At 44.9% G+C, this 13,455-nt stretch overlaps 1 protein-coding gene across 2 annotated transcripts in view; it reads left to right on the top strand.

Moving 5' to 3' along the window:
* LOC117529734 (leucine-rich repeat-containing protein 75B-like) overlaps window positions 1–13,455 on the top strand; it is a 78,594-nt gene that overhangs the window by 20,793 nt on the left and 44,346 nt on the right. The window contains exons 2-3 of one of the 2 annotated variants that reach the window (XM_034192588.1): window positions 104–232; window positions 3,874–3,879. In XM_034192588.1, coding sequence (XP_034048479.1) covers window positions 104–232; window positions 3,874–3,879 — 135 coding nt within the window. The remainder of the gene's footprint in view (window positions 1–103; window positions 233–3,873; window positions 3,880–13,455) is intronic. The other variant, XM_034192590.1, reaches the window with a different exon arrangement.

Here is a 13,455-nt window from a genome sequence, read left to right as displayed (position 1 = left end):
GAAGCAAGAGACTGACCATTTGGTGTTGAGTGTAGATCAGATGTTTTGATGGCTGTTGAACCATGTGTTTCATAACCAATTCATTTCTCCACTTTTCCCTCAGGACTTGGGACTCCAGGGATCATCGCTCAGTGACATTTTGTATAAGAATGCAGCTTTTCTCAACTTGGTGGATCCCATCTCTCATGAACTGCTGCTCAGTCTGGCCCGGGACTTGCAATGTCCAAAAAAGGTATGAAACCAAACTGATCCAGTTTGAGTTAAGTCCTAGAGTTTATAAGAATCATGAACAAACAAACAAACAAAAAGAACTGCTTTTATCATTAAAAATTCTTAGTTTTGCACATCTGTTTCACAAAGCAAGATGAGGCAGAACCCTGGGTTCTTGATTTTGTGTTTGTTCCTGTTCCAGTGTTTTTGTACTTTGCCTTCCTGAGGATTACATTCATTATAATTTTCTTTTCCTATAGGTGCCAACAGTTGACAAGCAAGAAGGGACATAAAGTTGACACAGCAGATGGATGTTTATATATATATATTGGGGCCTTTTACATTAGCATTGCTATATGATGATATCAGTACAATCGAAGAATAAACTGTTCTCTAGACAGACCTTCATAATTTAGTCAGTTTAAGACCCTCTACCAAGGTCCATCAATTTTCTGTTTACATGATATTTTCCCCTTATTTGATCCTAATTACTGACTGTGATTGTTATGTCAAGCTTTGATCCTCATTCCAGAGCTTTGATCCTCATCCTTGAGCTTTGATCCTAATTGCCAAGCTTCCATCTCGATTGCAGAGCTTCCATCCCAGTCGTCGAGCTTTCATCCCATTCACTGAGCATTCATCCTGATGACAGAACTTTGATCTTGATCACTGAACTATGAATCAGTGAGCGTTTATCCTGATTGCTGACCTTTGATCTTGAATGCTGACCTTTAATCTTGATAACAGAATTTAGATCTTGGCCTTTGTGTTGTGTGGGCCGCTGAAGAGGAGGTACTGCTGGCCCACCACCACCAGAGGGCGCCCTGCCTGGAGTGCGGGCTCCAGGCACCAGAGGGGCGCTGCCGCCTCACAGGAGCAGCCGGGGTGACAGCTGTCACTTATCACTACGACAGCTGTCACCAATCATCTGATAAGCAGTGGTATATCAGCAAGACGACATCTCCACCTCTTTGCCGAGATATCGCTCTACCTAGGAGGTACAGTACTCAGCCGACTGTGTTGTCTTTTTGACATTAACACTTTGTTACTTTTGTGCGTTGAATAGCAGACATTTCTTCCGACGAGAGGTGGAGGTGGTTTTCCCCGCCATACGTGTTGCTGGGTGCAAACGCACCCACATTTAAATGTTTTTGTTCCTCGCCAGCAGTACCAGATCCGACACGCGGAGGCAGTGGCCACCTGGGAGTTCGGGACTTGGCGGCTCCAGTATTCCCGGGGTTCGGTGGCGGAGGAAATCGTGTGGTTCCGGTTCTGCTTTGGACAGACGTCTCTTATCTTCGAGCCTGCCCACGTGACACATTTTGTGAATTGACTTCTTTGTCTATTATTGTAATCTGTTGTGTTTGTTGTGCTTATTCAGTAAAGTGTTGTTATTTATTTGATCAGTGAGCTTTTATCCTGTTTGCTGAATTTGATACTGATCGCAGAACTTTGATTGGGATCACTCATCTTTGATTTTGATCTTTAGTCTTGATTACTCCTCTGATTTCAAAGTTTTGTCTTGATCACTAAGTACAGATACTAAAGAATACTGCTGAAGACATACAGGTAGCTCATTCATGGATCCTGTATTGTGCATCTCACTGACTGTCTGCTGACTGTATCATCACACTCCCATAGACCCCTGAAGAGAAATAAGAAAAGCTAAAACATCACATTCATGAATCTTACACAGTCTACCTGTAACTGACAGAGTGCATACACCCAGCGGGGCATTAAGAGCCAAATGCTTTATTGCTGTATCACCACCAGATGAGAGAAGAGGGTAGTTGTTTTTTCATAATTTCCACCATTTTCAGTGGGTTAGTAGTATATTGTAGATACACCAAGATGAAAAATTCCAGAAGGGTCCGTAAATTGATGGAATTACTTTTCAAAGCTTCTGAATGACTTACTGGAATAATTCAGGTTTAATCTGTGAGACTTTTGTTGGGAAGGTGTAGTGACATGGACCCACAACAGGGGGCATTAATGAACGGACAATGGATGAGCCAAAAAGTAACAATTTAATGTTGTGAATTGCACAACGGAATACAGACAGACAAAAGCACGGCTCCTATCCCTGAGTCAGAGGCATCCACTTCGACTATAAACTGGTGTTTTGGATCGGGCCACACTAGAACTGGTGCAGTCGAAAACCGGCGTTTCAACTCCCTAAACGCGGCCTCGCACTGATCCGACCAGGTGAAGGGGACTTTTGTGGAGGTCAGGGCTGTCAGGGGACTAACTACCTGACTGTAGCCTTTGATGAACCTCCGGTAAAAATTAGCAAAACCGAGGAACTGCTGTAGTTTCCTATGGTTTGTTGGTTGGGGCCAATCTCTCACCGCCGCAACCTTGGCCGGATCAGGAGCGACGGAGTTGGAGGAGATAATAAACCCCAGGAAGGACAAAGAAGTACAGTGGAACTCACACTTCTCGCCCTTCACAAACAGCCGGTTCTCCAATAACCGCTGCAGGACCTGACGTACATGCTGGACATGGGTCTCAGGATCTGGGGAGAAGATGAGCATATTGTCTAGATATATGAAGACAAACCGATGCAGGAAGTCCCGCAAGACGTCATTTACCAAAGCTTGGAACGTCACGGGCACATTGGTGAGGCCGAACGGCATCACCAGGTACTCAAAGTGACCTAACGGGGTGTTAAATGCCGTCTTCCACTCGTCTCCCTTTCGGATCAGAACCAGGTGGTACGCATTCCTAAGATCCAATTTCGTGAAAATTTGGGCTCCATGCAGGGGCGTGAACACTGAATCCAACAGAGGCAAAGGGTATCGATTGCGAACCATGATCTCGTTCAGCCCTCTGTAATCAATGCATGGACGGAGTCCGCCGTCTTTCTTGCCCACAAAAAAGAAACCTGCACCCATCGGGGAGGTGGAGTTCCGGATCAGCCCGGCAGCTAATGAGTCCCGGATGTAGGTCTCCATTGATTCGCGTTCCGGACGTGAGAGGTTGTACAGCCTGCTGGACGGGTACTCAGCGCCCGGTATCAAATCAATGGCACAATCGTACGGACGGTGCGGGGGCAGCGTGAGTGCCAGATCTTTGCTGAAGACGTCAGCGAGCTCGTGGTACTCCTTAGGCACCGCCGTCAGATTGGGGGGGACTTTAACCTCCTCCTTAGCTGTCACACCGGGTGGAACCAAGGATCCTAAACACTCCCGGTGGCAGGTTTTGCTCCACTGCGTCACAACCCCAGACGGCCAATCAATCCAGGGATTGTGTTTTAACACCCATGGAAAACCCAAAATCACTCGGGAGGTAGGTGTTACATAAAACACAATCTCCTCCCTGTGATTTCCAGACACAACCATTGTCACTGGCTGTGTCTGATGTGTGATTAGTGGAAGAAGGGTGCCATCTAGTGCCCGTACCGACAATGGTGACGGTAAGGCCACCGGAGGGAGCCCAACCTCCTTTGCCCATCTGCTATCCAGCAGATTCCCCTCTGACCCCGTGTCCACCAGTGCTGGGGCGTGAAGGGTTAGATCCCCACTCAGGATCGTAACTGGGATGTGTGCAGATCATCGGGGTTTCCCCGCGTGAGTATTATGACCCACCCTTAGCCCAGGACGAGTGCTGCTGTTTTGACCGTTTGGGGCAGTTTTTCTGCGTGTGCTCGGTTGAGCTGCAGAGAAAACACTCCCCACGGACCAGCCTCCTTTGTCTCTGATCTGATCTCATTTTGGTCCTGCTCGTTTCCCTAACAACGGCAGCAGGGGGAGCTGTCGTCACATGGAGTACCCTGGCTGTGGAGCGTGGAGAAGGCGGCTCCCTTTCGGACCCGGGAGGAAGAGGGACGGCTTGTGCCTGACCACGCCCTTCGTCTCGCTCCCGTCGGTGTTCTGTTAATCGGTTGTCTAACCGTATAACCAGGTCGATAAGCCCGTCTAAATCCTGCAGCTCGTCCTTCGCCACCAGGTGCTCCTTAAGGACCAGAGACAGTCCGTTTACGAAGGCGGCGCGGAGCGCAACAGCATTCCAGCCGGCTCGCGCTGCCACAATGCGGAAGTCGACTGCATACTTAGCTGTGCTCCGGCACCCCTGTCTTATCGACAGCAGCACGCTTGAAACGGTCTCGCCTCTATGAGGGTGGTCGAACACCTGTCTGAACTCCCTCACAAACCCAGTATATGTCGTTAGGAGCCATGAATTCTGCTCCCAGAGCGCCGTAGCCCAGGCACATGCCTCTCCTCGAAGCAAATTTATTACGTAAGCCACCCGGCTGGCGTCTGACTCGTACATGACGGGACACTGTGAAAAGACAAGCGAGCACTGCATTAAGAAGTCCGCGCACGTCTCGACACAGCCTCCGTACGGCTCCGGAGGGCTTATGTAAGCTTCAGGAGATGGTGGGGGGGGGGGGTCGTTGAACGACCAGCGGAATGTCTGATTCAGGTCTCTGGTCAGCAGGAGGAGGTGCTGCAGCAGCGCCCTGAGCACGCGCTTCCACCTGGGCGGTGAGAGCCTCCATCCTCCGATTGAGAATAACATTCTGCTCAGTGACTAAGTCCAACCGAGCAGTGAAAGCGGTTAAGATTTGCTGCAGCTCACCTAACACGCCTCCTGCTGACACCTGTTCACCTTGCTCTTCCATTGGCTGTTCAAATGATGGTTGATGTCCCTCAGGATCCATGACGCTGGCCGAGAAATCCTGTTGGGAAGGTGTAGTGACACGGACCCACAACAGGGGGCGTTAATGAACGGACAATGGATGAGCCAAAAAGTAACAATTTAATGTTGTGAATTGCACAACGGAATACAGACAAAAACAATAGAGGAGTACAGTCAATCATACACAAGGTGATGTGTGGGCAGGCTCGAGGATAGAAGACGTCTGTCCAAAGAAGAGCCGGATCCCACACGGCTTCCACCGCCAGCGGATCTGAAGAACACCGGAGCCGCCAAGTCCCGAGTCCCAGGTGGCCACCGTCTCCAGCTGTCAAACCAGGTACTGCTGGCAGAAACAGAAACAGTTAATGGTGGGTGTGTGAAGACACACCCAGTAATCGTCCCTTAAGTAGTTCCTCCGGGAGGGAGAACCTCCACCTCCAGAAACAATGTCACCCGTGCAGCTCCTGTTGGTCTCTTTCATGGATGGAGTGAGAGGCGAAGAACGTTGTCCTCTCACTGTCTGCCAATCCAGCCTCCGATAGAGCCTGCAGGAACACGGCTGCACACAGACCAATATTTTTAGTCAACGATAATCACAGCAGAGAAAATTACCTTGCTTGGTAGCTGATTTCTCGGTGGGGAGGTGGAGTTGCAGTCCGGCCTTTATGGTGATGGTGTTGAGTGGTGGATGAGTGACAGCTGGTATGGATGATGAGTGACAGCTGTCACTCCTGGTCGCTCCGACGCCCTATCGTGCTTGAAGCCCGCACTTCAAGCAGGGTGCCATCTTCTGGTGGTGGGCCAGCAGTACCTCCTCTTCAGCGGCCCACACAACAACTTTGGCTATATTTATGGGCCAACCTGTAGAAGCAGTGCCTTATTGTGTTTAACGACAGGAGAGAAATAAAAAATCTCAAGAATTAAACCATGGCCTCTGCAGCAGAAATTAGTATTGCCAATTTGGCTACTTTCTCGCTAAGGGCCCTGTCCCACTGGCGTTTAGGAGGATTTGCGAATGGAATGTGCACAAAAGTGGCCCACATCCGCCAAACAACCACAATAACCATGTAACATTCCAGTATGAGTCAGCCGCCATCCGAACACGTCCGTGATCATCCGCAGAGGCACGCATGTCCGCAGCCAGGATTTTTGAGCGGCTCAAAAATCCTGCTGCGGATGAGATCCGCATCACTGCCTGAACACATACTGAAGACATACGCAGGACATACACAACCAATGCGCTGCATATCCCCTGTCATCCACTGATATCCGCAACCGATGGGTTGGCGCGGCTTGGCGGCGGACCGGGACAGTGTGCAAAACAGATATGACGCATGCCCAGCACGGCCACATCACGGTCGCAAATGGTATGTCGCGCATGCAGACAGAGTGGGCACGGATGGAGTGAGTGCATCACGGCCGCTGTGCCCCTCATAGGGGCGCCTCCGCAGTCGCCTTCGCTTCTGTTCCCTGTTATATCCGCTTTTCTTCCTCATGTATTCGCTGATCCACCCCGGGACATTTGTCATTTCCACCCACCTTTGTTGCGGACGCTCAGCTTTTGTCTCCTCATTTCATGCGCAAATCCTCCTAAACGCCAGTGGGACAGGGCCCTAAAATCTGACGACTTTCCAACCCTCTTGCCGACTTATTCTCTCAAAAGTGACTAGTGACAAATCTAGCTACTTTTCCTGGCGTCATTGTAGACTTTTCTGGTGTTTGGCGACTCAAAAGTGAAAGAACGTATTGAGCTACAAACCCTGTTCAGCAGCTGCTGCCGTGAGGTCCCCCACCACCCCAAGGCAGTCACAAGCGGTCAGTACAGTGTGCTCCATGGCAGCTGCAAAGCACTGAGAGCAGAGCGGACAGAGATCTACACTCCTCCATATTTAAAGTAAATCAATCACGCATGTGTGATGTCGCCACGGCTGATCCCACCCTGTTTTAGAGCGGGATTTACAACAAAAAATTTGTTTCTCATCTAAATCACTGCTGCTGCAATGATCTGATCATGGAATCGCAAATCTCACTCAGAGTCATCTAACATTTCAGCTAATTGGGAATAGATGAATGAACGTGTGATGGGAGAGCGTCATGTGATAAACTAAGAGGCTGCCAGTCCGGATGTAGGCCTAATTAGTCTCCAGACTTTGAGAAGCCCTGAACTTGAGAAGCTATTATTTTATTTTGAGAAATAATGGCCAATTTTAATGACAAAATAGATAAACAAACCAAGAATCAAGTTTATTTGTGTAGTTCGAAATACTGTATTATTAAGGTGTTTTTACTCACTTTTTTGTCAATCCCATGACGTTATTCTTTTTTCCTACAGCATCTGTTGCAACATCATATTATGCAAATTTGACTATGATGTCATTTAGCGACTTTTAGGACAGCCAATAGGTACTTTTCTTACTGATGATTTGGCAACACTGGAAGAAATTTGGAACTGGAGATTTGTATTCTCCCTTTCGTATGGCTAGCATACTGGCATAGTATGGTACTATGCTTCCTACCCTTTTAAATTCATTTTATTAGAAAACAGAGCGGTTCTCGGCCTCAACCTTATCTAAAGTCTGGGTCTGTTAATGAAACTTAGGGCTCGTGGCCGGCGATCACCTTAGTATTTCTTCTGCTTTCCTGTTGCTTAGTGCTGATGAATTATACCTTAAGAGTAGTTTTTCTGGCCGACTGATTCTGTTTTCGTTTCCTCTCTGTCTGAGAATCTGGATCCACGTGCTGGATTGGATGATTTCTGTGGCGGATGTGAGACAGACTCTGCTGTAGGAACACATCCAACGAGTGGCTTGCTGACTGTTTTTGTGTTAATAGTGCGAATGGCCACACAGTTTCTAAGTGCCAAATGAGCGGTTTTAGATGTGCGTGCGTGTGACCTGGAATTTGTCCAACACCTGCCTCAAGAGGGTTTGATGGGCTCTCACAGTGCACACTCTGTCTTTCAGCCACTGGTGTGCAGCAACAGGTGTACGAGGCGTTAGAGGCAGCTACGATTTTACATGTACTGCATATGATTCCTGCTTCATGCGCACTTCATGCGCAATTCGACCAAATCATCATTAAACTGAAAATGCTCAGCCTTTGTCATGCTGTATAACTGAAAAGTTTTTAAACTTTTTGGGGAGCAGGGGCGGGTATATGTTTGGTGCTCTGAATTGCAAGAAGCCATTAGGTCTTTAGGTTAATTACAGGCGCCCCAGTTAACTCATAATTCTGTCAAATTATTAGTTTGAAAGTCTTTATCCAAGCTGTATGAAAACTCATGTAATCTTGGCATGCTATGCAAAGACAAACGCTGTGTTTTAAAAATAGATTTTTTCACCTCTTTCTGATTAATGATGACATACTGAATGAGTTATGAATAAAATTATTAGATTTACAGTCCTGTATTATAGTGGATGTTTCATATTTAATCACACTGAAAGTGATCAAGTCTAGTCGTGACCTAAATGTGATTTTATGATGCAACAGTGTAAGAACTGTGAACACTGGCCTGCTCTTGGATAATATTCTTGCTGTCCTGGTCGGGCCAGAGTGAAGCAGAGGGCCAGTGTGTCGCTGTGAAGTGGCCTCATGTGGTTTTCCAGCTCATTTGTTGATAAAGGAGCAGCTGTGCTCCGGAACCTGCAGGTGTTAGTGAAAAGTGAGGGGAAAAATGTTTAATTTCACACTTTTTTGCGTGATTTCCATGCACACCGGTGCATGTGTCCATCTCTTGAGGAGGTCTGCTAAATGTGCCACTCCGTCCCTAGCCAGGTCTAATAAGCATGTTCAGCTGGAATGATGCAGATGAAGTGTCATGTTCAAGGACACAGACAGGCGGTGTGACCAGGAAACAAACCAAAGTCTACATAACAGGAGCCCAAATCCTACATGAAAGTGTATGATATCTTGATGACATTTCTAAAATGACATAAAACTACACTGTAATACAAAAATAATTTTTAATCTGTGCACAAGGTATTCATCATACTTCAGCTGCCTTTGTTTTGTTCCAGCGCAGTATTCTTTCTCCATTTCTGGTGTGTTTGGGTGACTGCTTTTATTAGAATTGGGTCAGATTGTTCTTCCTTTCCTTTTAAAAATATGCTTATTTTTTGCATTTTGGATTTGAGTCTGTTTCTTAAAAAAAAACTTTTCTTCACAATACCTGCAAATTGGTTTTGACACTTTTAAATAAACCAGCAAATAAATCAACAGTGGTGTTCACAGTTCAATTAGTCAGTTCACAACTCATTAGCAAATCCAATCTCTTTTGTTTGAGGATTAGCTTTTCAGACGTGTGCTAAAAGTAGTCTATTGAAGTTGAGCATAGAAACATGTTGTATTTGATTAGCTAACTCAACCTGACAAATGCAAGCAGCATGGTGGTTTAGTGGTTATAGCACAGTTGTCTCACAGCAAGAAGGTCATGGGATCACTTCCCAGCTGGGGCCTTTCTGTGTGAAGTTTGCATGTACTCCTCATGTTTGCGTGGGCTCTCTTTCTTCCACATCCAAAGACATGCACATTAGGTGAAATGGAAACTTTAAGAGACTGTAGTTGTGAATGTGTTTGGTTGAATATATGTGGTCCTGTGATAGGTTGGCATCCTGTCCAGGGTGTACCCTGCCTCATGCCCTAACACGGCTGGGATAGACTCCAGCCTCCTTTAATTGGAGAAAGCGGGCATAGAAAATGGATAGACGGAACCCACTAAATACTGTTAATAGAAAAGGTGTACAAATCTTGTTTTTTCAATAGGGAAACAACAGCTTATCGCATTCTGGCACACAAGAAGCACCTAAGTCCAGTGTTTTAATGTTAAAAATGCCTTAGTCTGAATAAAACAGTCTTTGCCAAAGAATGGTCTGTGGACCTCTGGTGGTCCGTGAGTGACTCCAGTGGTCAATGAGTATATTGGTAAAATATCACATTTTAAATTAATATATCTATTTTAGAATTACCAAGTGGCCTCTGTGTGCGCGTGTGCAGCTTCGATCACACAGAAGCCAGGGAGAGTAGACATTTACTGTTTGGTATGCTTATGTATTCTGGGTCAAAGATGAACGCTGCAAAACAGAAAGTTGATAGGACAAATATTTTTGGAGAAATTAGCAATTTTAGCTAACCAGTAAACATGTTAGTTTAACAGTGTTGTTAGTGTTATTGATTTATTGTGTTTTTGTAGTTCAATTGGTTTAGTCAGTTTAGTTAAGTGTCATGTTGTTGTTACCATGCATGAAAAGTGTAGTGCGTTTGATGTCTTGCGCCACCATCTCTGTTTGTGCGTGTGTAGAAATGAAAAGCACCTGCTTGCAGCAGAATGCAAAAAAACAAAAAGCTCTGCATGCGTGCGACTGCGGGAGAGCAGACATTCACTGTTTAGTACCCTCAAAAAACTGACTCATTAGATTGGATTTCCATCTAATAAATATTTGTAATGCCAACTAAATTATATTAAATTATCTTGCATGGATGTGCTTTTTTGGGGGATACACATATTTATTAGATGGAAATCCTGCTCATCATTGAATTGAGTTCATCCAATGAGTCATTTTTTGGAGTGTATACTTGTATATTTTGGGTCAAGAAGCAACAGCACCAAAACAAAGTTGATAGGACAAATATTTTTGGAGAAATTACAGATATTAGCAAATGTTGCTAATTACATTCTGAACTAACACGCCTTTCCAGCAGGGGGCAGTGAATATCTGTATAATAAAAGCGTGAGTGCATGCATGATTTTATTTAGTAAATTCAATGTAAGTACAATATATAATTGTAAATACCAGGGCTGTCCATAAAGTATAGGTCCTTTTTATTTTTTTCAAAAACTATATGGATTTCATTCATATGTTTTTACGTCAGACATGCTTGAACCCTCGTGCGCATGCGTGAGTTTTTCCACGCCTGTCTGTGACATCATTCGCCTGTGAGCACTCCTTGTGGGAGGAGTCATCCAGCCCCTCGTCGGAATTCCTTTGTCTGAGAAGTTGCTGAGAGACTGGCGCTTTGTTTGATCAAAATTTTTTCTAAACCTGTGAGACACATCGAAGTGGACACGGTTTGAAAAATTAAGCTGGTTTTCAGTGAAAATTTTAACGTCTGATGAGAAATTTTGAGGTGATACTGTCGTTTTAAGGACTTCCCACGGTGCGAGACGTCGCGCAGCGCTCTCAGGTGCCGTCGTCAGCCTGTTTAAGCTGAAAACCTCCACATTTCAGGCTCTATTGATCCAGGACGTCGTGAGAGAACAGAGAAGTTTCAGAAGAAGTCGGTTTCAGCATTTTATCCAGATATTCCACTGTTAAAGGAGATTTTTTTAATGAAAGACGTGCGGACGGGAAAAACACCTCCATGTTGATAACCATTTGTAAAATCCAGGCGGCTTTTGATGGCTTTCAGTGGAGTGAGTATATGAGAAATTGTTTAACAGCTGGACATGTTCCAACTTCCAACAGAGGTGTTTTTCCTGTGGCGGAGCGTCGCGGCGGCTGCGAGCCGACGCTGCAATCCGTCCGCACATCTTTCATTAAAAAAATCTCCTTTAACAGTGGAATATCCGGATAAAATGCTGAAACCGACTTCTTCTGAAACTTCTCTGTTCTCTCACGACGTCCTGGATCAATAGAGCCTGAAATGTGGAGGTTTTCAGCTTGAAACAGGCTGACGACGGCGCCTGAGAGTGCTGCATGACATCTCGCACCGTGGGAAGTCCTTAAAGCGATAGCATCACCTCAAAATCTCTCATCAGCCATTACAATTTTCACCGAAAACCAGCTTAATTTTTCGAATCGTGTCCACTTCGATGTGTCTCACAGGTTTAGAAAAAATTTTGATCAAACAAAGCGCCAGTCTCTCAGCAACTTCTCAGACAAAGGAATTCCGACGAGGGGCTGGACGACTACTCCCACAAGGAGTGCTCACAGGCGAATGACGTCACCGACAGGCGTGGAAAAACTCACGCATGCGCATGAGGGTTCAAGCATGTCTGACGTAAAAACATATGAATGAAATCCATATAGTTTTTGAAAAAAATAAAAAGGACCTATACTTTATTGACAGCCCTCGTGTGTTAAAATACACAAGAAAGTGAAAAAAATTATTTCCATTGTGGTCCATTTATAAATCAAATGACAAAATAGAAGTAATAATAAGATATCAGATGTCCGTAATAATCTGTTCTCACATGCACTCCAGTGATGCAATGTTCAGGGGACCCTGGTTTACATGTAATCGGTCCATGGGTTGGATGTCATTCGACACCCAGCAGTGTGACACGGCAGGTCTTCAAAAAAGTAGACCGCAGTGCACGGCAGTGTGAATGTCTGCCCCATACGAATGCAGTTTGTTTTTCCAATTCGTGTGATTAATACTTCATTCGTACTCTAGTGTGACGGGGCCCGAAACGATGCATAAAGCAACAAAGGCTTTAATGGCAGACTTTATGACTGAATGATATTTCCAGATTTGACTTTTTTTCTAAACAGACATTTTGTGAAAATGGACATCAGTGACATCAGTACTTTTATCACCAGGGTATTCAATTACCTTCCGCTAAATTTAGTTCCGCCAACTTAAAAATCATACGTTTGTTCCTTTTGGAGCATATAAACTAATCCAATAATTGAAATTGACACATCACATGAGGCAACAAGCATCACCACAAGGAGATGGAGAAGCTGGAGGTTCAGCTACAGTAAATGCATGAATTAGATTATTAAAATATTTTCCTTGTCATTTTTTCTTAATACTTCTTTGTTTAATACTGTTAATATTTTGAATGTAAACTACAATTTAATTTAATTTGTTCCTTTAACTATTTATGCATATCTTGATTACAAAAATGCAAACAGGTGATCTTGGCACACTAAACCTATTTAGTAACTTCCATGTCTATGCTTCACTATAATAAAATTTCAGCACTTTTTTTCTGTTTTTCAGGGTTTTAGAAGAAATGGTTTGTATGTTTCATACTATTGCAGTATAGCAGTGAAGACATTAAATAATCGACTTACTGGCTGCAACACACAAACCCACTATCGCAGTCGACAGCTTGTCTGTTTGCAGAAGAGTTGTCAGAGATCAGCTCAAGATAACGTCACAGTGACATCGTCTTTACTTAGTGTTCATAGGCGATAATGACCTGAAAGAAATTGTAATCTGTGGCTGTTTGCTGAGGAAATCCTGGAAGGAACAGTGAGGGGAGAGCAGCTGACTAGTTGTCAACCCATTGCAGGATACTGTGTCAGACGTGATGAGGATTTAGAGAAGCAGCGTGCTGAAGATAAAGCCTGGCAGCTGAATTCGACCGCCAGTGTCTTCCCTCATATTGAGATTTATTTCTATTACAAATTCAAGGACATGCTAAGGCTATACAACACGTCCGGCCTGACTGAATGCTTCAAAGGCCTTGTTTCACATATGCAGGTTATGATGCACTCAGACTGTAGCGTGACTAATTTGCAGCGGTGCACGTACACCCTTGCAGGCCCACACATAGCCACATTTTCGAACAATAATTTTGATTCTGTAAATTCTACGATGTGGAGTTTAAGCATCCAAGCAGCAGCACTGCAGGATTTTTTTATGTATCAGGCATTT

This window comes from Thalassophryne amazonica, chromosome 17 (genome assembly GCF_902500255.1).
Source record: "Thalassophryne amazonica chromosome 17, fThaAma1.1, whole genome shotgun sequence".
NCBI lineage: Eukaryota > Metazoa > Chordata > Actinopteri > Batrachoidiformes > Batrachoididae > Thalassophryne > Thalassophryne amazonica.
This window is presented reverse-complemented; position numbering and strand designations above follow the sequence as displayed.